Raw genomic sequence first — 25,701 nt, 5'->3', positions numbered from 1 at the left:
GTTAGTAATAGGACCTCTGTCCTTTTTCAGAGAGTTGCTGCAAGTGCTCTGTGTGTGATGAGCATTTCGGTTCAGGGAGCTCTGCTGTCGCCGTTCTGCAGAGTGCTGTGTGTTCTAGACACACTTTCTTCTGCTCTTGGAAAGGTACCATGTTCTTTGGTGCAGTCACCTCTCACTGGCTGGATATATAACATACCCTACCTAATCTGTCTCTAGTTTGTTTTCTGTTTCTGCCTGTCTGAAGGTGAATTTATTGTTTCTCTCAGGCATGACTGCTAGTCTGGATCAATGCAGAATTCCAGGGTCAAAGCCTTCCCCCTACAATTATGGAAAGATTGTCCCTTTGCTACCTTAAAAAAAAAACCATTGCTTTTATGTCCTTTTCTACTCTCTTCTCTCGGATTTCATGTTTTATACTGGTAGAGCTCCTGGATTTGTCTTGTCTCCTTGGTTTTTCTCTCATTTTCTTTTTCTGGTTTTAAAATAATCACTTCCCATCTCCTTGTTGATTTAAATTTAACAAGGATTGGGGCGCCTGGGTGGTGCAGTCGGTTAAGCGTCCGACTTCAGCCAGGTCACGATCTCGCGGTCCGTGAGTTCGAGCCCCGCGTCAGGCTCTGGGCTGATGGCTTGGAGCCTGGAGCCTGTTTCCGATTCTGTGTCTCCCTCTCTCTCTGCCCCTCCCCCGTTCATGCTCTGTCTCTCTCTGTCCCAAAAATAAATAAAAACGTTGAAAAAAAAAATTTAAATTTAACAAGGATTGACACAGAAGGATATTTTAGAAAAATAAAAATTGGGTAAGGGTTTACATATTATAACTTTTTCTAGTCTTCTTTTGAGGCTCCCCCGCTTAATAGTAGATATGGCAGTCTGTGTGTACCACTTACAGATTAATGAAACATAAAGTAAACTTCCAGTGCTAATAATGTATAATTGTGTATATTATGTTTGTATACATATTTTAAAAGTGCATTAGATTATATCATGATTGAAAGGTTGCCACTTAAAGAGTAACACTCATTTAACTTATTTAAATGAGCTTATTTAAAACTGGCTTTTCCATTTCATATTTTAGGAGAAACTAATTCGAGATATTGCTCATTGTCATGGCATTTTGATCACTTCTTACTCCTACATTCGGCTGATGCAAGATGACATTAGCAGGCATGACTGGCACTATGTGATATTGGATGAGGGGCACAAAATTCGAAATCCAAATGCTGCTGTCACCCTTGCTTGCAAACAGGTATGACTTTTTATAACTGGGGGATTTCCAGGTGAAAAATAGTGTTTAATTGAGAGTAACACACTTAGGGGCTTTGCATAAAGGATTTGAAATACACATTTTGCTTTAATGCAGAAAATTCTTTATTCTTGCCCATTATCATATTTTTAAAAATTCTAATTGTTCATATTACTAAATGTCTCTTTTAGGGGTCATTTGTTAAGATGTAACCAAACCTGACTCTGATCTGTAGTATTCAGCTTGAACAATAAGAAAAATTCTTCCCTATTTATTTACATGTAATTGAAGAATTAAAATTGCATAAAGTGTCCATGTTTTGGAGATGACTAAAATGATATGTAAAAGTGTTACAATTTAACAGGATTGCATGGGAGGATTTTGGGGTTGGGATGGTAGTCATCCCTTGGAAAGTGAATTTAATAAAAAAGTGTTTTCTTTCCCGAAATAGTTCCGCACCCCTCATCGCATCATCTTGTCCGGCTCACCGATGCAAAATAACCTCCGGGAGCTGTGGTCGCTCTTTGACTTCATCTTCCCAGGAAAGTTAGGCACGTTGCCTGTGTTCATGGAGCAGTTCTCGGTTCCTATCACCATGGGGGGATATTCAAATGCCTCCCCAGTACAGGTAATGTATTGGGCAGGTAACACTTCAGGCATTTTAATATTTAAATGTGCCTACTAAGTACTATACTTTGTAGCCAAGTCATTCATAATATAAGGGAAATGGCCAAGCTTATAAACCAGTATCTGCCAAAAATCGCAAAATCATTTGTGCTTGATAGCATATATTTTTCCAGATGAGTTTTAAAAACTCATGTAAAGTATTCAGGAGCAGTCAGAATTATGAAACAAGGATGAATCAGTTCTGGACAGTATATAATTTAGTACATCTGACAAGGTAGTGTAAAAGCTTAGAAAAGGGGAAGCCAGGGAGGATTGAGTTGTTCAGAGAGGACTTAATGCAACACTCAAGTGACCCTTAACCTGATTCTGGGAAAACAGGCTAAGAAAAGTGAGAGCACTCTATTTATTTATTTATTTATTTATTTATTTATTTATTTAATATAATTTATTGTCAAGTTGGCTAACATAGAGTATATACAGTGTGCTCTTGGTTTTGGGGGTAGATTCCTGTGTTTATCACTTACATACAACAACCAGTGCTCATCCCAATAAGTGCCCTCGTCAGTGCCCATCACCCATTTTCCCCTCTCCCCTGCTTCCCCCCCCCCCCCGCCAATCAACCCTCAGTTTGTTCTCTGTATTTAAGAGTTTCGTATGGTTTGCCTCCCTCTAAGAAGAGCGAGGGCATTCTAGATTAGGGCAGCAATATGAATGCAGCCACGTTATATGGCCACGGGCAGTGAAGAGACATGCCTGATTGCACTGGAGATGCTTGTGAGATATATCACAGGGAAGGTGCGGATGCCAGAAATGGGGGCCTTGAAAGGGATGCAGGCAGAGGTGCTCAGGCAGCAAAGAGCCACAGAAGGTATCCAAGTAGGAGGCTGAAAGGAGGTTGCTCTCGGAGAGTCACCCAGGCTGCAGATGGTTGTGGGAGGGAGGCTGGCTTTGAGGGACCCTCAGGAATCGTTAGGAGTGAGGGTGATGAGGACCTGGGCCTGGACTTGGGCAGTGGTTCTTAGGAGGAAGGTGAAGAGCAAAAGCTCTAAGTGGCATCTTTGTAGGCAGAAGAAACAAGATGTGGGGGCCGACAAGATAAAGGAAATGGAGCGGACGTGGTGAGCTTGCTGCAGCAGACCCTGAGGTTTTAGGTCTGGGTGACTGGGAAAAGGGAGTTGCTCCGAGAGGAATGTCAGGAGGCTGACCTGAGGGCAGTTTGTGGCACTTGGAGGCAGCTTCAGCCTCGGTGAGGAGCAGGGTCTCTGCACAGACCTCCTGCGGGACTTGTACCTGCCAGGTCATGACTGACCCAGAAATAAAGCCATCCACCAAAAGAGACATTTACGTGTTTTAAAATATTTAGAGAAAGAATTTTAGCCCTTTAAAATTAGAGGATTGTTAAAACCATTTTAATACCTTTTACATTTTGAGATGGAATGACTTATAACTAACTTTTATAAGAGTCTTCTTCCTCCACTGAGTTCTTGTTGTCCATCATTTATACCATTCCCTTAACAAATTTTTACTTTGAAATAATTTCAAACTTAACAGAAAGTTGCAAGAATTGTAAAAAGAACTGTTACACTCTTCACTAGATTCACCACTTGTTAGCATTTGCTGACATTTTGCCACCTTTGTTAGGTCTTTCCTTCTCTCTCTCTCCCCCATCTCTCTGTACATGTGCATGCAAATTTATACTGATTTGTGTGAATCATCTGAGAGCAAGTTGCAGACATTATGCCCTTTTCCTCCAGATCCTTCAGGGTGTATTTCCTAAGAACATAGCCACAGTAAAAACATCAAAATCAGAAGGAAATTCAACACTGGTATAATTCTGAAGTGTAGTCATTCACATGTTGCCAGTTGTTCCAGTACTTTCCCTGCTTAGTCCTCCTTTAATCTGCAAAAGTTCCTCTGTTTTTGTTGTGCCTTTCATGACTTTGATAATTTTAAAGACTATAGGCCTGTTGTTTTGTAGAAAGTGCCTCACTTTGGGTTTGTCTCACATTCTCTGTGACTTGCGTTTCTCAGTTCTTCACATCTGGAGGCTCATGCTGTTGGCCTGTCGCTTCATTGGTGGTGGTTGTAGTTGGTGGTGGTGGGTAAGGTGGGTATTTACCAGATCTCTAAACTCTTTGAAGTTAACCACTTCCTTCGGAATTAATAAATCACTTATGGGGAGCGACTTTGAGACCTGTAAACATGGTCTTGTTTCTTCTTTGAAGGCCTTGTTTCAGAAGTTTGTGTACTTCTCTTTTTTTCTCTTTTTTGGCTATGAGGTCCTTGGGAGCAGAGGTGTTGTTTTTACATTTGCTTTTATATGTCCATGGTTGCCATCAATTACTGAATCCCAAGAAGATAGTCTGTCAGCAGATAATTTATTGTGTTAGGCTGGGGCTAAAATGATGAGAAGTGGCTGGCAACGAGAACCTTACCTTGAATAGTATCCACTCCAGTGGTGGGTGCACAGTGGGAACGTGATAAACCGATGATCGTAGTACAGGGTAATGAGGACTGTGATCAGGGGAGATAATGCAATATCAGAGCTTGTGGGAGTCAAGAAAGGCTCCCTGGGAGAGAGAGGATTATGCTAGGCTGAGGAAGGTGAGGGAGAAGAACATTAACTGCCAAGAATATGGACTGCTTCTTGGATTTGCATGTCAATAAGCTTGTGCGGGGATTTTAGAACTGAAAAGAACCTCCTCATTTCTTGCTCAAGGTTATTGAGACTCAGTGGTTTGGTGACTGGCCTAAGGTCACTCAGCTCTGGAACAGGCAGAACTGGGGAGTGATAATCACTCCACCTTGACAGGAGTAGGAAGGAAGCACGGGCGTGCTCAGCTAGGTCTCCATTTTCCATGGTACTAGAGAGTTGGGAGGGATAGTTAAGAGAAATACAGTTGGATCCCCACCATGTATGTTTATTCACGGAGAGACAGAGAGGCAGATGGGGAGTAAATATAGAATCAGCTTTATTGCATGAAGCACAGGATAGCCTAGGAAAGTTGCACTGAGAACATGGCTTGACATCCAGGCTAAAATTGGGTTTCTTGGTGTTCCTTGCTCTCCCATCTCCACCCCATTCCAGAGCTTTAGATCTTTCTTTGAAGGGAGTTGGGTATGAAAAACAGACCCATCCCCAGCCACTCTGAGGTCTGACCCCTGTGAGTTCACCATAGTAGGCCAGGAGCAGGGAGGGGTGGGGGAAGGAGAACTCTCCAGAGGGGTGGACAGACAGAAGAAAGAGTGGGAATGAGTAGCCAGGCGACCCACCAGCCCAGCCCTGGTTTTCCTGAATCATCATCCACTCACCCATGCTTCTGGAGATCAGAAATGTGGGTAGAGGTGGGGATGTGGGGACAGTTTCCTTAACATAATGTATATATTTTTAGGAAGAATTTAAACCGTGCACTTGCTTCCTTGGTGGGACTATAATGTCTTGTTAAATTTTGAAATTTATCATCTCTGTATTACAAACAATAATATGTTCCTGATCATCATCTTCAGGGTAATTTTTATCAGTGTCTGAATGATACATTTATGAGGTTACCTATAATTAAAAGTTGTTTATTGAACTTGTTTGTTTATTGTCTACTATTCCAAGTAAATCCTGTTTTTATATTTATATATGCCCATACACACAAGATACACACACATACATGCACATAACATGTCTACAGACTCGAGTAAGGTGTTCTTAGGGTCTTTTAAAATGTTTTTTACATGTTACTTTTTCACATGAGTTTTTCTGTATGTATTACACAGTCATACTCTTTTTATTGCCCTTCATTTTGCAGCTAACTCTGTTAAATTTAAACTTTGTTTGGAATTTTTCTTGTTTCATTAAATAGTCCTCCTTACTAGGTTGTTAAGCCTGTTTAGATTTTTCCAGGTATCAATAATTTATTGAATTCGTTGTTTGCCTTTAAGTGAATTACAGAGGGAGTGTTTCCTGAGCTGTGGGTCTTTGTTTTTCTACATACAGTTAATACCCATCTCATGTGGCTATGCTCCATTACAGAACCATATGCTCTGTCTTAGGCTAGAGTGACCTTTTATTTCTGGGATCATAGGGCTTTTCTTGAACTTACTCTCCTAAGTCCCCAGTGGGCAGTAATCTCAGCTTATTATCTGGTTGCTCCCATTGCTGCAGCTTTCCCCCAGAGTTAGCTTTTGATCTTCAGTCTTGCAGGGCAGCAGTTTCTTTGTAGCTTTTGGAGAATGCAAGATTATAAACAGAGATTCATTTGAAAGCTGTTTTTTCCCTAGAGGGTAGTCGAGAACCAAACCAATCTCTACTTTAAAGTCTAACTATATAATAATTAAAGCAAAGTATGGAGGAGAAATAGGGCACAGAATTACCAGTTCTTTTTTGTAAATTTGATTAGTAAGTTTTTTTTACTGATGAGATCTTATGAAATCTGCCACCTAATGGAATATATGGAGCTTATCCTAATTTTTCCAAACCATTTTCCAGCCATTTCCAGCCCCTTTTGTACAACCAGAGGTCATTAAAAAATTTTGTTTTAAACATTGGAATCAGTTGAGAGGTAAGAACAAATGTATTTCTTAAACATAAGTAATTGTTTACCTTTTTCTCTTATTAAAGGTTAAAACTGCTTATAAATGTGCATGTGTCTTACGAGATACCATAAATCCATACCTACTGCGGAGAATGAAGTCAGATGTCAAAATGAGCCTTTCTTTGCCAGATAAAAATGAACAGGTCTGTAAATCCAGGAGTTACCAAAACATTTCTGAAGCGTGGGTGTACCTGTCTGTTTACTTTTCATGCGCAAAGTTGGCGAGGCTAACAGGTGTGGCCGCTGGTGCTGCTGGGCTGCTGCTTTATGTTTGTATACATCTGTATGTGACAGGTGAGCCTGCTGTGTCATCTGCCCTTGGCGGGACTCTTCCTCTGTCCACAGGCTTTGCTCTTTTGCTTATTAACACACATATTCCTGCAGCTGCACTTGTAAACTTCTCTATTTTCCTCAAGCCCCAACTCATTCTTGCCACAAATCATAGTAGGTGCCAGTCACATTCCTGGGAGATAGCAATGAACAGAGCAAACGCTCACTCTCATGAAACTCACATTCATTCTTGAGGAGGGGAGATAGTCATAGGTAAATATGTCACATGGCAGGCAGCAGTAGTGTGGAGGAAAAAATTAGCAGGGTAAGGGGGATGGGGTGAGTAGGGGCGAGGATTTGGGGAAGGGGGCTTCTTGTAAGGGATGGTTAGAGGTCTCCTCTCTGGTAAACAGACATTTAACAGAGGCCTAAAGAAGGTGAAGGAGTGAGTCATGGAGTTTTTGGAAGAAGAGCATTTTAGGTAGATGGAAGTGGAAGGGCCTTCAAGGAAGGCATTGTGGCCTGAGGGCAGGAAGAAGGATGACAGTGGTCAGAGGGAGAAGTCAGATGGCTGGCCAGATCAACAGGGCCTCCTGGTCACGCTGAAGACTGGATTTTACTGTGAGGGAGGAGGTGGTTCACAGGGAGATAAAGGAATGATGTCATCTGACTTAGGTTGTAAAAGGGGCATCCTTTTTTTTTTTTTTTAATATATGAAATTTTTTGTCAAATTGGTTTCCATACAACACCCAGTGCTCATCCCAAAAGGTGCCCTCCTCAATACCCGTCACCCACCCTCCCCTCCCTCCCACCCCCCATGAACCCTCAGTTTGTTCTGTTTTTTTTTTTTTTTTTTTTTTAATTTTTTTTTTAACGTTTATTTATTTTTGAGATAGGGAGAGACAGAGCATGAACGGGGGAGGGTCAGAGAGAGAGGGAGACACAGAATCTGAAACAGGCTCCAGGCTCTGAGCAGTCAGCACAGAGCCCGACGCGGGGCTCGAACTCCTGGACCGCGAGATCGTGACCTGAGCTAAGTCGGACGCTTAACCGACTGAGCCACCCAGGCGCCCCTGTTCTCAGTTTTTAACAGTCTCTTATGCTTTGGCTCTCTCCCACTCTAACCTCTTTTTTTTTTTTTCCTTCCCCTCCCCCATGGGTTCCTGTTAAGTTTCTCAGGATCCACATAAGAGTGAAACCATATGGTATATGTCTTTCTCTGTATGGCTTATTTCACTTAGCATCACACTCTCCAGTTCCATCCACGTTGCTACAAAAGGCCATATTTCATTTTTTCTCATTGCCACGTAGTATTCCATTGTGTATATAAACCACAATTTCTTTATCCATTCATCAGTTTGATGGACATTTAGGCTCTTTCCATAATTTGGCTATTGTTGAGAGTGCTGCTATGAACATTGGGGTACAAGTGCAAGGGGCATCCTTTTAAAGGCCATCCTGGTGGTCTGTTATCTCCACCAATGACTACACCTTCTTTTGAATGTAAGTACAATATAGATTCTCAGTGTTGAAAATATAAAAGATCTTGGAGATCTGTCACCAAGGCTTTTCTGTCCCTGCCTCTTCCCTTCCCCCAGACTTATTTCCAAACTCAGCCCTTGATCTTAGCATTCCCCTTGCAGGTCTCTCTTTCCCACCAGTGTCTCAGGCCACAATGCTCTGTTCTTTGTCTAATTCCAAATCCACCAGTTGCTGTGCTGTTTTATTTGTCCTTTTTCATGCTTTCGCTTCTTTGCTCTACATCCTCCTAAATTAATGCAGCCAGTGTCTGTCTCGTTTCCCACCATTGATTGGCACTCTCCTCAGTATTGCATGGTGTTGCTGGATTAGTTTTTCCAAGGCTCATCTTCCTGCCAGTTATCTTCAGTGTCCTTCTTCCCATCAAGAATACCTGATTTAGCTTATTTGCACCAATTTATTTTTGCTGTGGAGTCCCAGAATGTGTCTTTTTTATATTCCATGTAGTAGCCAAGGCAAATCACTTCTTGTTTTCCAAACATGAGCCACTTATCTTTCCATGTGCTTGGATGTTCCCTCTGCCTGGAGGTTTTCCACCCCACTGCATCCATCCATCCTACACTCCAGCAAACCTACACACAGGAGTTTTAAGATCCCACGAGGCTCTTGACCAGAATTCCTTGAGGTTGGGACTTTGTCTTACCCATCTTAAAATGCCGTGTAACACCTAAAACAGTGATTTGCGTACATGAAGCATCTGGTGAATAATTTGTTCAGTTAACTTTGTAATTAACAGGAAATGCTTTTCCCTGTTGCCTTTGTATTCAAAGGACTGAAATATGAGTTTAAGAAATCAGGAATTACATATACTCAGGTTCATATTTTAGGAAGATTACTCAAGCAGCATATGAACGTATTGGAGGAGAAGGAAAATGGAGGCACAGGGATGAGTTAGCCGGTCCTTATAGAGTCTGAGGGGAAAGATGAGTCTGAACCAAGGAGGGGTTTCCTGTGTAGTTGATGGGATGGATCTTCCGCCAGAGGCTTCAAAGGACAGAACGTGGAGGAGACAGCTGACGAGTTTAATTCGGGTCGTTTGAAGCACCCACGAAATATCTGCCTGCTTAAAAGGCAATTATAAATGAGTCTTGGGTTCTGAGGAGAGTTCTAGGCTGGGATGTAGTTGTGACCTCTGAGCAGGGAAGGGGTGAAAGTTACAAGCAGGGATGAGTTTGCCTGAGGCCCATGCACAGAACGAGAAGAGAAAAGCTGCAGTGTTGTGGAGAGGGTATCAGGAGGGACTAGCCAGGAGGATAGGAGGCCTACGTAGAAAGGCAGGAGGTAGGTTAGGGGAAATGGATCATGAGGTCTAGGGTCCCTGTGTGGCCGGCTGCCAGCAAGTTATTAGTGACCTCATCCACGGCAGTTTCCTGGTGGATGTGCTCCAGGCTTGTGCTGGGTCCAGGAGAGGATGTGGGGATGGTGATTGTACATAATCCATTCAGGGAGTTTTCCCCCTCAGATTTTGGAAAGTGTAAGGTGGTGGAGCACTGTCCTAAGGAAGAGGAGAGGGTTTTCAGATCCAGTGTGAAGGTCAAAGGGTTGCCCCGATTGCAAATAGGAAGCTGTTCTGAGGATAAAGGAAAACCAGGTGAGGTGGATAAAGTAGATGAATTTTAGGAAGTGAAAGTCAGGGAATCATGACTGATAGCTTCAGTTTCTATGTTTGATGTTTTGTCCGTTTGATTGCTTTTAAGTAGAGGTTGAGACAAAGGTGGGTAACAAAGGTGGGTAAGTGGGAGGCTTGGGGAGAATGAGGAGTGTTGTCACAGTTGTTCTAGGTTTACAGAAGGTGCTGAGCGGGGAGTGCATAGAGACTTCCCCTGGAGACCAGGAGCAAGAGTGGCAGGACACTGCCCCGATGGGTAGTGTTCTTCAGCAGTGCTCAGTACTTTACCAGAAAGGATTAGAGAAGGCAGGTGGTTGAGTCAGTCTTCATTTGAAAGTTTACAAGGCAGACATAGTGGGTGGCAAAGGGGTAGCTGAAGGAGAATGTCTTGTTTTAATGACTAAGGAATAGTGTCAAGCCGTGAGGTGGCGGCAGTGGACGTGGAGAAAGGGGTATTGAGAGGCAGAAAATCAAGGAATGTTCTGGCATGGAGTAACAGGCACAGTTGGGTTGGGAGGGTGGGCGAGTCTGGTAAACTTACGGACCTGTGCTTCCATCTCCAGGAAAGGGAACAAGTCAGGCGAGGGTAGGGTCCCTGGTCAGGTCTGCGGAAGTGAAGGTGGGAGCGGGGCACAGGTGGTGACATGGTCTGAACTCTTGGAGGCTAGGATGCAGGAGGCTCTGTGCACCTGTCCCTGAACTTTGTTGTGGAGAGGAAGCCAGTCTTCAGGGACTGTTGGGAGAGTGGGTAGGAATCTGGAGGTGGATGGATGACAGAAATGGAGGGGCTGATGTAAAGGGGTGACTGTGTTTTTGTTCAGCTTGAGATGTGGCACAATTTTGGCTTTTTAAAATAAGAGGTACATTGTTAAAATTGTATGTGTTGTGCTTTTTTAATTGGAAAATTTTGTTGATATTTTAATTATTTTCATAGTTTTTAAAAAAAAAATTCTCTTTTTTTTTTCTCCCCTATAGGTCCTATTTTGCCGTCTTACAGAGGAGCAACTTAAAGTCTACCAAAATTTTATTGATTCCAAAGAAGTTTACAGAATTCTTAATGGAGATATGCAGGTCAGCTAAATAATGGAAAGTAGAGAAATGAATTGTGGAGCAGGGAAGCAGGGGAGGAAAGGAAACTAGGACTAGTCAAGGATTCATGGTTACCTCTTAGAAACATTCGGGTGTGCACCGTCACTTAATTCAAAGCCCTTCCAGAAGTAAGAGAACATACAGTTCCATTTAAGCATGCTTCCTTTTGCCTGTATTGCAGCACAGTTACACTTGAGCCCCACGTCTCGTGGTCCAGAAGAGTAGTGCTAGACACAGGGTCTGTAGTGGTGAGTCCTGCAGGGATGTCTGGTCCTTTGCAGAAAGCAGGGAAGTGGCCCTGGACTGCTGGGGTTAGCAGGTGCATGAAGGAAGAATTAGGATTATAAATGTTTGTGTGAGTGATAACATTTTAGTTACTGGCAGTACTCAGCAGTAGATGGGGGTAAAGGTTTATTCAATAAGCATAGTGGCTTTATAATCAGCATTTAGTTTGAAGCTCCATATAAACTGTTCAATTTCATTGTGCTTCAGTGTCCTAAAGTGTGAATTGTGTTTTGTTTATTTGACACATAAAACTTCCTTAGTCTTTGGTCTGTCCTCATGGGAGGTACAGCTGAGTGGCAAGCACCTTACTCTCCGAAACACACTTCCCTGCTTATACACAGAGGTTGACAAAGAGATGAGAATGGGTGACGGGCTGCCCGTGTCCTGTACTGTCTGCGTGCTGTTTCTTCCAGATGAAGTCATTTCAGTTCTTTCAGCCATGGCGCAGTTTCTTACTTCATCTGTCTTTGGCATCTATGGGAGGTTCTTCAATCATTCACATTTATTCATCTCTCCAAAATCGTCCCTTAACTTAGCTTCGTGTGCCTCTGAATTGGGAAGCCGTAGGTGGTCTAGATTAGCACCAACCCGTAGATACACAATGCCAGCTGCATATGGGATTTTAAATTGTCCTAGTCACATTAAAAAAGGTAAAAGGAAGTGAAATCAATTTTGATAATGAATTTTATTTAACCTGATGTATGTATCTAAAATGTCATTTTAATACATAATCAAACATTTTAAATTATTAATGAAATATTCTACCTTTTTTAAAACTACATCTTTAAAATTGGATATTTTACATTTGCAGCACATCTCAGTTTGGACTACTATGCTTTATTATTTTTTTAATTAATTTATTTTTGAGAGAGAGAGTGCGAATCAGGAAGGGGCCGAAAGAGAGAGAGGATCCCAAGCAGGCTCTGCACTGCCAGCACAGAGCCCGATGTGGGACTTGAACCCATGAAACCGCAAGATCATGACCTGAGCTGAAACCAAGAGTTGAATGCTCAACCCACTGAGCCACCCAGGTGCCCCTGGACTAGCCACACTGTGTGTGCATAGTAGCCCTCTGTGGCTTGTGACCACTGTATTGGAAGCACAGATCTAGAGGCAGACGGGGAGTTACAGATGACTCTTAGGAGGAATTTTGACAATGTTCCTGATTTGTTCAGATTTTTCTATTGTTTATTTTGTTTAACTGTTGTTTGCTAGTTAAAACTACCATTGTTGACTTCACTTATGGTTCATCTTTTTCTACTTGAGCTTTTATACTCCTGAGCTTGATTTGAGTCATACTCAGAAAGCTGTGAAGGATGCCCTTCTGCTGGGAGCCTGGAGGGCAGGCACTCCTGGTCTCTTCTTACGCCCTTCTGCTGAATGAACCACCCTCATGTCTTTCCCATTTGCATATTTTCCAGGCAGACACGTTTTCTGATATTCTAATATAAAAGTAAATGGAACTTGGGGCGCCTGGGTGGCTCAGTCGGTTAAGCGTCTAAACTTTGGCTCAGGTCACGAGCTCATGGTTCGTGGGTTTGAGCCCTGTGTCGGGCTCTGTGCTGACAGTTCAGAGCCTGGACCCCGCTTCAGATTCTGTGTTTCCTTCTCTCTCTGCCCCTCCCCTGTTCGTACTCTGTGTCTCTCTCTCTCTCAAAACTAAATAAACATTAAAAAAAAAAAAAGTTAAAAGTAAATGGAACTTCAACCTCTGACTCATATTCAACTGCAGAACTTTCAGTGAGGTGTACTTAGTAATATTTAAATGCTTTTGTTCAGTCACCTGCCCGATTTCTCCAAATTTAGATGGGCATTTTTTTATTCACATAAAAGATGAGTCAGTTTTTATATGCTGTGAACTGCATACCTTTTTTTCTAGTGAGAGAAAATAAATCATCAGTAAATTAAATATGACCAGTAGATGTTCAGTCCAATAGGATGTTTTTGTTTCTAGAGAACTTACTTACCTTAGCAAGACAGAAGATGAATGAAGGTTGATTTCTTCCAGCTCCTAATATGCTGTGGATGTGGAGGAAGCTAAGAAGCTGGTGAAGAATTCCTTTTTAATCTGTGTTGCATACTGAATATCATCCTTCCCTCCCTTTCCAAGCGAATGTTATTTAAGTGGGATAATTCAAATGCACGTAATTCTTTTATACCATAGATTTTCTCTGGACTTGTAGCCCTAAGAAAAATCTGCAACCACCCTGATCTCTTTTCTGGAGGCCCCAAGAATCTCAGAGGTATTCCAGATGAGGAACTAGAAGAAGATCAGTTTGGATACTGGAAACGTTCTGGGAAAATGATAGTAGTTGAGTCCTTGTTGAAAATATGGCACAAACAAGGTCAACGAGTATTGCTATTTTCGCAGTCAAGACAAGTGAGTATACAGACCTCATACAAGAAACAACAATTCTTTAAGACTTAACAACCAGTAATTTTAAAAATGAGATGTGGGCGCCTGGGTGGCGCAGTCGGTTAAGCGTCCGACTTCAGCCAGGTCACGATCTCGCGGTCCGTGAGTTCGAGCCCCGCGTCGGGCTCTGGGCTGATGGCTCAGAGCCTGGAGCCTGTTTCCGATTCTGTGTCTCCCTCTCTCTCTGCCCCTCCCCCGTTCATGCTCTGTCTCTCTCTGTCCCAAAAATAAATAAACGTTAAAAAAAAAAAAAAATGAGATGTAATTTAAAATAATGATTTTAAAAGCAAATTCACCCCCTGATACTAAGGTGGAAAGCCTACAGATCTCTTTGGGAGCTTGGATCTTTCTCTAGAGTTGGTGCCTAGAAGTTAGCTTTTTAACATTTTTTTTTTTTTTCCAACGTTTTATTTATTTTTGGGACAGAGAGAGACAGAGCATGAACGGGGGAGGGGCAGAGAGAGAGGGAGACACAGAATGGGAAACAGGCTCCAGGCTCTGAGCCATCAGCCCAGAGCCCGACGCGGGGCTCGAACTCACGGACCGCGAGATCGTGACCTGGCTGAAGTCGGACGCTTAACCGACTACGCCACCCAGGCGCCCCGAAGTTAGCTTTTTAAAAAGGTTTACCAAAGGGGCACCTGGGTGGCTCAGTCAATTGAGTGTCTGACTTTGGCTCAGGTCACGATCTCGCGATCCGTGAGTTCAAGCCCCACGTCGGGCTCTGTGCTGACAGCTCCGAGCCTGGAGCCTGCTTCAGATTCTGTCTCCCCCTCTCTCTCTGCCCCTCCCCCACTCATGCTCTGTCTCTCTCTGTCAAAAATAAACATTAAAAAATTAAAAAAAAAAAAGTTTACCATGTGATTCTAGGGTGTGAGTAGGTTTGGGTCTGAACTCAAATAGATGTCCTGCTCTTTACAAAACTGAGAAGAATTAATAGTAGAGAAATGCCAAAAATACTCTTGTAGTAAGTATTATATTTATCTGCCTCAGAGCAAGAAGCCCCTTTTAATTTAAGCCTGTTGGGGAAGGTTTGACTGTTTAGAGAAATGTGAGAGTACTCACTGCAAGTGTATTTTTGATTTTTAAACTCTTTTCCCCTCCCCCCTCTCCCAAACAGATGTTGGACATACTTGAAGTATTCCTTAGAGCCCAAAAGTATTCTTACCTCAAGATGGATGGTACCACTGCAATAGCTTCAAGACAACCACTGATTACAAGATACAACGAGGTAACCAGTGTATATAACAGTACAACCAAGTAGTGCTACTCCGTGCAGAGGAAGGAAGGAGAATAGCTTCACTCACCTGAGCCATGCGTACATGGGGAATAGGCAGTGGGTAGGGAGAGACTTACTGCTTTAAACTCTGTGCATTTCTGTATTTTGTGTATGTTTGTGTGTCTAAACAAAGAATGTGTATTCCTTCTTGAAAAGCCAACTCTGAGATATTTCTAATATAATTGATACTAAAAGTAGGAGTTGTGGGATGAGATCTTGACTGACCCACAGTCTCCAGGACATAACCCATTTTTTGTATTGGGAAGAGGTTTCCATGTGTAGAGTATGTAAAGACAGAGGTGAAGAGCTGTAACTAGTCTTAAATGAGCATGCTAAATGTTGCACATCTTACCTCTAGGACACATCTATATTTGTGTTTCTTCTGACCACTCGGGTGGGTGGCATAGGAGTCAACCTGACGGGGGCAAACAGAGTCATCATCTATGATCCCGACTGGAACCCAAGTACAGACACACAGGTAAGGGAGTGTATTAGTGGCATACAGGTGAGTGGCCAGCACTTGGGAGTGTCCTTCGGCGCCCCTGTCAGCTTCTGCATGGAGCTGACATCTTGGTTGTTGCCCAGTCTTCAGCGTGGAGGAAGATACTGTCTGGCCTCACAGACAGGAAGAGTCTCCAGCAGTTTATCTGTAACATTCATCGCTACACCTGGGGTACAGAGAGAGTGTGCAAAGTTACACACATTGTTTTTCAGGTGGAGATGGCTCCGTCTGCCTTTGTCACCTGCCTATTTATCTTCCTTAATAGGCCTTATATATATTTTAGCATCAGTAGCCAAAATTTTAGCTTTGGCAGGGGAAGGAAGCGACCGGCTGTCTCTCTTTTCTTTCGGTAAGTGCTTGTCATTGGGAAGGGTGCTTGTTACCATGCATCTCTCTGCCGCAGGCCCGGGAGCGAGCCTGGAGGATCGGCCAGAAGAAGCAAGTGACGGTGTATAGGCTGCTGACTGCAGGCACCATCGAAGAAAAGATTTACCACCGGTCAGTACAGATGGCTGCTCGCTCCTTGACTGGAGACTGCTCTCCCCGCTGCCGCGTGTGCAGGATGTAGATCTAGAAGTATGCCTCCAGGGCTTGGAGCTGGGAATTTTTTTCATGCATTGCTTTAAGAGTCTTTTCATCTTAGAGCACTAGTTGCTGTAACTTAAAGGATATGTGGGGGTTTTGGGGGGTTTTTTTGGTTGTTTTGGTTTTGTATTTTTTCTTATTAAAGTAAGCTCAGATGGCTTATTTTGAGTTTTTAGAAAACGTCTTTGGGGTGCCTGGCTGGCTGTCAGTAGAGCATGTGACTCTTGATCTCGGGTTCATGGGTTCAAGCCCCACATTGGGGATGGAGTTTACTTAATATTAAAAAAAAAAAAAGTCTTTGAACCTGAATGTCTTCGTACCTTATTAAATATCAAGGACTGCTTATGTGTAAACTTCATGTTAACTGTTATTTAAGAGAAACGTACCTATCTACTATAGTGTACCATCTTTTTTTCAAAAATTTTAAGAAGTGACAGAGTTGAAATACATACTGAAATTTTCACATAACATGCAGGTGTGATCAGCGTGGGGTAGCCTGGTTCAGATGCCCCTGCGAGACAAGTTGACCAGGATACCTGTTTCTTTTTCCATCTCTCTCTACAATGAGTAGGGGTTTGGGCAGAGGTCGCTTTAACAGTGGGGTGGAGATACTGCCACCTTCTCCCCCCTCCTCTGCTGAAGACTTTATTCTCAAACTGCACCCTAGCTCTTAAAGCAAGGCTCCCTGCTTTCTACCCTGCACTGGGTTACTGCCAGATAGGTATGTGTTCTTCAAGTCCTTATTTTTTTTTTATTTTTATTTTTTTGTAATTTTTTTAATGTTTATTTTTGAGAGAGAGAGAGACAGAGTGTGACTGGGGGATAGGCAGAGAGAGAGGGAGACACAGAATCTGAAGCAGGCTCCAGGCTCCGAGCTGTCAGCACAGAGCCCAACGCGGGGCTCGAACTCATGAACCGTGAGATCATGACCTGAACTGAAGTTGGACACTTAACTGACTGAGCTACCTAGGCGCCCCCTCAAGTCCTTATTCTGAGAGGGCTGGAGATGAGCTGAGTCCCGTGAGGGAGAGCTTCCTTTTAGAGAGACATGTTGTAGCCTGGGTGATAGAAGCAGGACTGCTTTGTGGGGACGTCTGGGCAGGGGTGATGATGGTGTGGAGCTTCAGCATAGAGTGAATCAGCAGGCAGAAGTGGGTGAGATGGCTTCAAGTACAAAGCTCAGTTAAGAGAGTTTCCTGAATGCCATCATGGAAGGGTCCTGAAGAGGGCAGGGCAGGGGACCTGCCAGGAAGCTGACTCCTTCCAGCTCAGAGAGGCTGTGAATCACATGATTACATGTAGAAAAGTGTTGTCTGACATGTGATGAATCTTGGAGGTTGAAAAAGCTCACTGGGTATAAATAATACGACATTCTTTGTATTTCAGATTCTATAAAACATGGGAGACCATCCAATGTTTTATGTACTTTCTGAATTGTAATTTTCCAAAGCAAGAAGTTTGGGTATTATTTAGACATTTGTTCAGCGGCAGTTATCATATCAGTCATAGTTTTATAATTAGGATTTTGAGGCACGGCTAAGCATTGTTTTATACGAGTTTAATTTTTATCTTTTTAGACAAATTTTCAAGCAGTTTTTGACAAATAGAGTGCTGAAAGATCCAAAGCAAAGGCGATTTTTCAAGTCCAATGATCTTTATGAGCTGTTCACTCTGACAAGCCCCGATGCATCCCAGAGCACTGAAACAAGTGCTATTTTTGCAGGTATTACATAAAATAACTTAACTTAGAGTAATAAATCGCAGCAGAATTATGTAGTGTAACTTGAGTGTGCTTTTCCCCTTTATAGGAACTGGTTCAGATGTTCAGACTCCCAAACGCCTTTTAAAAAGAAAACTTCTGCCAGCCTTTGGAACAGACCCTGATGTTTCAATATGCAAAAAGTGCCCTGATTCTAATGCATCTGCAAATGATGCCACATCATCTGAAGAGAAGTCTACAACGACAGGAGCTGAAGTAAATGCAGTAACATCTGATCAAGTAACATCTGATCCTTTGAAAGATGCCCCTCGAACGCCTAGAGATCTGACTGGTGGTGATGGGCCTGGAGAAGAGGCGAGTGCAGTGTCTAGACCAGAGGAGTCATCAGTGATTAGTGGACATGGGGAATGTTCAGATTCTCCAGGAATCAGCAAAATGGATGGACTGTCTAGTGAAGAAAGCATCCATGAAAAACAAGGTCTTTCTGACAAAAGAGAAAGCTGCCAGGCTCCAACAGACCCTCTTCGGGAGAATAAGCAAACGGAAAATAATTTTTATAAGCACAAGTCTAAAACAAAACATAGTGCACCAGAAGAAGAGACCCTGGAGCACCATCGCAGGCTGAAGCAAAAGCCTAAGAACTCTAAGCATCGCAGAGATGCCAAGTTTGAAGGAACTCGAATTCCACACCTAGTGAAGAAAAGGCGGTACCAGAAGCAAGACAATGAAAATGAGAATGAGACCAGCCAGCAGAGCAATGACGATTATGTCTTGGAAAAGCTTTTCAAAAAGTCAGGTAATCTTTTTGCTGAATGTGCCACAGGTGTGCTAGGAACAGAAGATGGGTAGGCTCTTTGTAGCAGTAGCAGCCTTTACTCACAGGGCCAAATGGGCTCTCAGCTGGAAGTAGTTTTTCTTCTAAAATTCAGATTTGGAATATAGTGACATTTTGAAAATCTTATTCACCTCTCTTTTCTGAAGACCTCAAAGAAATTGAACCTTTGGGGAACAACAGTACTTGACTTACAACCACATACAGGAGGGGTGCAGTGCTTTAAGTAGATTTGTGTGACCTGAACACTAATAGGAAGTTTCTGGACATGCTGTATTTATGTCATTTTCCAGCACAGGAGATTAAAGTAACCGTCATAGGGGAGAGGCAGGGACGTGGCCAGAGGCAGGCACTCTGGAAGTGGGAAAGCTGATCACTAATATCGAGGGAGAACAATCAGGAAAGCAGATTCCACAGTTGCTCAGGACCAGGGAGGACAGGCAGTCCTGCACAGCATAGTCATCCCTGGGAATGTTGTCTTGTTCAGGCCTCTGCAGTCATCGCGTTCACAGTGTGATGGCCCGAGTGACCAGAGATCACCGTTTGTGGGTCTCAATTCGGGAGGGCAGGTTCCTGTATGGCATTTCAGAAGGAAACCCTCTGGGCCTCCTACCTTCTATTTCTTTTCCATTTACTGGTCTGTTTTCCTAGGAAATGATCTCTTTTGTTTAGTTTTCACGTTTATTTGCATAGAGGCATTGAAAATGTTATTGTAATTTTTTAGAAACTTGCTTCTGTTTCAAGACAGTTGCTCCCTTGTCATTTCTAATTTTGTAGATTTCTGCCACACTTTTTTTTCGGTCAGGTGTGACTCTTGATTTTGGCTCAGGTCATGATCTCACAATTGTGAGATCAAGCCCTGAGTCGGGCTCCGTGCTGGGCATAGAGCCTGCTTAAGATTCTCTCTCTCCCTGTCCCTCTGCCCCTCCCCACCTCGTCTGTGCATGTAGGGGACAAGCCCAAGGGTACTCTCTCTCTAACTCAAAAAGAGAAAAATGCTTTTTTAAAATAAAAAAAGAAATTAATTCATTTTTATTCTTTCATTTTTATTGATACATAAATATTTAAGGCTATGAATTTACCACTGATAACTTCATTAAATTCTGCTGATAAGTGGCATTTTCATGATCATTAGTTTTTAGAAACTCTATAATTCTGGCTTATATTTTTACATTTTTGCCTTCAGTAAAGAATTAATAGATGGTTTTAAAAATTTCCAGGTAGCAGATATGTTGAGGGTTGTTAGTAATCCCCACATACCTTGTAGGGTGGTGATGAAGGTGACTAGCAACAGCATTTATAAAGTTCCTGGGTTGTGATAGTCAACTTGGCAAATGGCAGCTAAAAATGTTCATTGTTTTTCCTCCACCCACAACAAGACTAGCTAATATAGAAGAAAACATATTGTGTACAAACCGGAATAACACATTACTGTTTCCTTTGTTCTTGCTAGTTGGTGTGCACAGTGTCATGAAACACGATGCCATCATAGATGGGGCCAATCCAGATTATGTGCTGGTGGAGGCAGAGGCCAACCGAGTGGCCCAGGACGCCCTGAAAGCGCTGAGGCTCTCTCGTCAACGGTGTCTGGGAGCAGTGTCCGGTGTTCCCACCTGGACAGGCCATCGGGGGGTTTCTGGTGCACCAGCAGGAATAAAGTAAGAGATTGCTGCTCTCCCATGCATGTGAGGTGGCCAAACCGCCTAGGCCAGGAATAAAGCCAGGGCAGGTGTGGTAGAAAGTCTTGCAGGGAGGGGTTGGGTCAACCGGATTTGCATGACTTGGGGAAAAACATTTATAGTCTTACGTTCTTCCTCACACTGTCTCCTGTCTTCCAAAGCTGAGTTTTCAGGGAAGGCGGCACGATCTGTTTTGCTCAAGAGATGTTGTTAAAAATAAGAGATACAGAATAATAACTAAACTTAAGATGATTAGCCAGTGTTCAGCAATCAGTAACTACTATGCTATTTGGTTCATTTGTTCAGAATAATCTTTCTACCTGGAATTTGTGGGTAGTTGCCATCACTTGTTGAACAAGATACTGAGTGGTTCTTACTTGAGATGCAGCTGTGACTTCCCAGGAGAGCAACGTAGAAAGACTGAAGGGGATGAGCCTCATGGTTATGAAAGAGTAACCATGAAGAAGAAAATTTTCCAGCAAAAGATTAAGTTTTGAAAGGGCATTTTCATCTCTAAGTCCACAAGAGCAAACATTTCATCTACTGTGGCTCTTTTCCTTATTTAGGAGTAGATTTGGTCAGAAAAGGAATTCCAACTTCTCTCTGCAGCATCCTTCTTCAACATCTTCAAAGGAGAAATGCCAGGTAATATGATAGCCTGTCTGCTTTTCGTGTGTGAGTCTTAATTGATAGAACTGCTGTGAAAATTTAACCTGATTCAGATGTGAAGAAAATCGCTGGCATAATGGCCCCCGGTATCTGTGTTGTATGCTCTGATTAATGAAGCACCTTCATGTGAAACTGAAAGGACCAGCCAACTTTGTAAAAGACAGTCTTTAACCCAAATCTACAGCAGAATCTCTGTTTTGCCCTCAGAAAGTTAACACAGGGATAGAGGATGTGGGAGTTGCTGCCCCTGCAGCCTGCTCCATTCGGTGGTGACGTACCAGTTCTGGAGAGCCCTACCCTCTAACGTGAAGGTTGAGAAAACCGCCTGGGATGTTGTTTGTAATTTACTAGCCACTAGAACCTTGTGCCCATCTCTCCCTGTCCTGTAACCCCCAGATGCCCTGAGTGCTTCACTGAGTAAAGACTGGACCAGACTCTTATCATTCAGTGCTCTCTTTGGTCTTTGCTAGTTAAGGGTTATGTTACTGATAAAAGTTGAAAACTCCCCAAGTTCAGACTCCTGTTTCAAACTTAAAAAAAAAAAAATTTTTTTAATGTTTATTTTTGAGAGAGAGGTACAGCATGAGTGGGGGAGGCACAGAGAGAGAGGGAGACACAGAATCCGAAGCAGGCTCAAGGCTCTGAGCTGTCACCACCAAGCCCGATGCGGGGCTCGAACTCACAAACTGTGAGATCATGACCTGAACTGAAGTTGGGTTGATGCTCAACCAACTGAGCCACCTAGGCATCCCTCAGACTCCTATTTTAGATTAATATGAACACATGTAGAACAGAGAACGTTTCTTTGACTTTCCATGTTCTGTTCTTTTAGCAATAGGGATGTGAAAAAGGTTAGATTTGTGTTGTTGCTCTAGGGAAACTCACATGAAGTGTAAAGTAGGAAAGAGTCAAAAGATTTAAAAGTGAAGAGAAGGAAGTGCAGCTCTACGATTGTTCTTAGCCCACGGTGCCTGGATCAGGGTGGGCTCGCGAGGAAGGGCAGGAAAAGTCTGCACAACCCGCACCTCCTAGAGCCGGCTTTCCCACCCAAGGGAGGCCGCAACCCCACCCCCTGCCCATCCCCCTCCTCTCACCACACAGAAAGGGATGGAGTGAAGAGTGTAGTTTGGGGGAATTGGGTTTTTAAAAAAATGGTATATAATGGCGGGTGGGTTTCAGTGCTTGACATGCCCCCTGCCCCTTTTTGTTCGATGCCATCTCATTCTTTCCTGTCAGCCTCACTACCCTGGGCTCTAGTATTTGCTTATGGCTCCTCAGTGTTTTGGGGGAAGTAGTAGGAGCGTGAATTAGAAGCTGGCATATCACTGCAGTGGTCTTCTTTCTCCAGGACGGCGTCACGAGAAAGGATGGAAAGGATGATGCTTCTGAGCACTTCAGTGGAAAAGTGGAAGATGCAGAATCTTCACCTGGGGCCCTCTCTTCGTCTTCACTGTTGGCTAAAATGAGAGCTAGGAACCACCTGATTCTGCCAGAGCGACTGGAAAGTGACAGTGCGCACCAAGAGGCATCTGCTCCGCCATCTGCCATCACGGAACACGATGATCTGCTGGTGGAAATGAGAAACTTCATTGCTTTTCAGGCCCGTGTTGATGGCCAGGCCAGCACTCGGGAGATCCTGCAGGAGTTCGAGTGCAAGTTATCAGCCTCACAGTCTTGTGTCTTTCGAGAACTATTGAGAAATCTGTGCACTTTTCATAGGACTTCTAGTGGTGAAGGAATTTGGAAACTCAAGCCAGAATACTGCTGACATTACTTTCTAAACTTTCGATTGACTTTTCCTAATGGAAATTTCTGGTTATTAATCCTATAACTAATAATCATGTTTGTCAACAGAAGTTGGCTGCATTTGATGTTTACTTTGAATGATATCTACCTCATAATTTAAAATTTCAAGGAAGAAGACATTCATCTCCAAAACTTAAAAGTTTTAAAAATACTTGGGTTGATGTTTTCATTTTGGCACTATGAATTATGTTATAAAATCAGGGACCTGATAGTTAATCTTTGGATCGCATTTGTTCCTCTACCCAAAAGATGCTGTCGGGGAGCACATTACTGCTCGTTTAGATGTTTGTAGACCAGAAATCTCAAGAATTCTTTTATTGGTGCTAAAAACATGTCTTATATTCATTCAGACCTGTTCAATAAATTAGTTCATCAATATCTGGTAACAGATACTTATTTTGGAGGCATAGGTTTTAAACATTTAAACTTATTTGTTACCCATAAAAAATGAGATTTGGTGTCTTATGAATATATCTGTCTCATAGTCTTCCTTTTAAGATACTGTTAAATCAGCAGGCATTTTCATTAGTAAAGCATGAAATAGCTTGGTAATAAATAAGACCTATACTTGCAAAAGGTTGTAGTGTTACTAAGCTTATGTTGGCTTTACTTTAAGCCAAGTGCATCTTCTTCCCCCCTACGGGGACTGTCTTTTAGGAATATAAAATGTGTTATCTTAAAAAAATACACAAAACTTTAAGCAGAACCACAAATAAGTACAAATGAAACCACCAACATACACGTGCACACAAATGTCACTCCAGACCACAGTCGATATACCATGATTACTGTGTAGTGACCACCCTGGCGGCCTGCTCCCTCTGTTCACATGCCGAGCGGTAACTTGGAGCATTTTTTATTTTATTTGTTGTTTGCTTTCTGAGGATGCTGATTACTTTGTGTTAGGCACCATCGTTCCCCTTGTGTGTTATCTTCTGTCCAGCGGTTTTCATCTGTCTTTGTGCTTTGCATTTGCTGTGACTCTCCTGCTCCAGAGGTTTGCTTTGTAGCTGTTTCCTGGCTGTTGTGATGGTGTTGTTCTGATCCTCTGTTTTCTTAGCCTTGATTTTCTCGTTTCCTGCCCTTTGTTTTATCATCTCAGCTCTGAAATCTTGTTTTAAGTTCGTTGTATTGCTTGCATTTCTTCTAGAGCGGTCACAGTGCAGTTTGTTTCTTGGATTTGTTTTCTCTGGCCTGCTATATTTCCTGTCTGCTTTTTCTGTATCATGCTTGCCTTCCTCCTATGCCATTTCTTTACATCTTGCTTCTGCTGCAAGAGAGCCACTCTGCCCATATCTGTATGTTCTTCCCTGTGACGCAGAGGGAAGGGAAAGGACTTGGGTTGGGGGTCCGGGAGAGCCTCTGCTGGGCACCACACAGCCCTGGTTGGAGGATTTGCATTTTACCTCTCTGGTCTGAGGTTCTGTTTGATAGCCTGGGCCCAGGCATCCCTACCCGTAGGCAGGAGATGGCAGAGAGTCATTCCCGCTAGGATTTTCTGCTTTTTTTAAAAAAAATTCTGTCTTATTCATCTTACTCTGTTTTTAGAGTGATTTATATGTTAGAGGAAGAAGATGCTATTATTTTCTTTAGTCTGCTGTCTTTATCCAGAAGTCATAGATGGGATTTTTAAACAGCTCAATAAATCCTGAACTTGAGAATTTGGCTCAGAAGGGAGTTAAAACTCCCTGGGAAGTTCTGGGAAGAACTGGGAAGTTCTTTTTTTTTAATTTAATTTTGTAATAATCAGCCTATAAGAAAACTACTTCCCCCTTGTTCTTTGATTGAATTTAGTTCATTCTATCTTTCTTGTCTGAGATCTGAACTCTGCTGAGCAAGAGAAGTTGCACCCTTCTTGTCAAGTAGAAAATGCTATCAAAAGGGATGATGCAGTCAAAGCAGGGTGGTCCTCACTCCAGTTCTTGTCTCAGCACTACCACTGGCATGCTGGGACCTCAGGCAGGTCGCTGCTCTGCCTGTGTCTCAGTGTGACATCTATGAACACTGTCACCATGCCTCCCAGGTGGACAGGCTTAGAGGACGATGCTCTAAATGTCATGATTTTAATAATAGTAACTTATTCATTTAGATAAAATCTACTTTTTGCAACTTTAAAGGCTTTGTACAATGTAGATAGATTTAATGTATTTAACATGTTATATTGGTATCAAGCTATAAAATTTTCTGAAATTTTAAAACTTCCTTAATTTATACATGAATATACTATCACTGTGTAAAAAATTTCAGGCAATACTTTGTCTCCTCACTGTTCTTGCTTCTGTCCCAGAGATAAGTACTGTATGTCGTGTGTATTCTTCCAGGCTGTGTCCCAGGCATTTATAAATACCCATGGCAGAGACTGCTGCTCTCATGTGCATTTTCCCCTTTTCCTTTACTGACAAGATTTCCTGAGTTTTACCTGGGTATGTGACTACTCAGCTGCAGACTTGACTTCCCGGCCTCCCTTATAGTTAAGTGTGGCCCTGTGACTAGGCAATGGGATATGAGCAGAACTTCCAGATCGGGTCCTTAAATAAGGGACTGGTGTACACTCTTCTTGCCGAGATGTCCGGGGGACCTTAAGCAGTGACATGGGATCGACATAGGTCGTGTGTTGAGGCTGGAAAAGCTGGCCTGCCAGCCTTGAACTGCTTTCTTTTTACCTGTTCCTTAAGAATAAAATAAATTCCTGATTTAACCACTGCCTTTTACAGTCTGTTTATTACAGCCTCCAGTTTTGTTTTTGGATATGTGATCTATGTAGATTATGTCATCCTTTTTGCAGCTAGCTTTTCATTGGACATTATATGCAAGATATCTTTTCATCCCTACAATTATGGCTTTACCTTCATGGAACTGCTGGTTTAAAACTTAGATTTTTTTCAGGGTGCCTGGGTGGCTCAGTCAGTCGGGTGATCCCAAGGTCGTGGGATTGAGTTCCGGATTGGGTTCTGCACTGAGCCTGGAG

General features: G+C 42.8%; 1 protein-coding gene across 4 annotated transcripts in view; it reads left to right on the top strand.

Moving 5' to 3' along the window:
- The window catches only part of ERCC6 (ERCC excision repair 6, chromatin remodeling factor), a 79,523-nt gene extending 54,092 nt beyond the window's left edge, over window positions 1-25,431 (top strand). For 2 of the 4 annotated variants that reach the window (XM_086680255.1, XM_025918162.2), the window contains 13 exons: window positions 1,076-1,246; window positions 1,695-1,871; window positions 6,480-6,596; window positions 10,847-10,942; window positions 13,410-13,625; window positions 14,782-14,892; window positions 15,299-15,418; window positions 15,846-15,940; window positions 17,605-17,750; window positions 17,836-18,543; window positions 20,033-20,237; window positions 20,825-20,903; window positions 22,276-25,431. In XM_086680255.1, the coding sequence (XP_086536381.1) occupies window positions 1,076-1,246; window positions 1,695-1,871; window positions 6,480-6,596; window positions 10,847-10,942; window positions 13,410-13,625; window positions 14,782-14,892; window positions 15,299-15,418; window positions 15,846-15,940; window positions 17,605-17,750; window positions 17,836-18,543; window positions 20,033-20,237; window positions 20,825-20,903; window positions 22,276-22,695 (2,661 nt within the window). In that variant the 3' untranslated portion in view covers window positions 22,696-25,431. Of the gene's footprint in view, window positions 1-1,075; window positions 1,247-1,694; window positions 1,872-6,479; window positions 6,597-10,846; window positions 10,943-13,409; window positions 13,626-14,781; window positions 14,893-15,298; window positions 15,419-15,845; window positions 15,941-17,604; window positions 17,751-17,835; window positions 18,544-20,032; window positions 20,238-20,564; window positions 20,904-22,275 lie in introns of all 4 variants that reach the window. The other 2 variants (XR_015241695.1, XM_086680256.1) reach the window with 2 other exon arrangements.
- The last annotated feature ends 270 nt before the right edge of the window (window positions 25,432-25,701 follow it).

The sequence above is a fragment of the Puma concolor genome, chromosome D2 (assembly GCF_028749965.1).
Source record: "Puma concolor isolate L17-30 chromosome D2, mPumCon1.1.hap2, whole genome shotgun sequence".
Lineage (NCBI taxonomy): Eukaryota > Metazoa > Chordata > Mammalia > Carnivora > Felidae > Puma > Puma concolor.
Note: the sequence above shows the minus strand (reverse complement) of the source record. Positions and strands in the feature narration are given on the sequence as shown.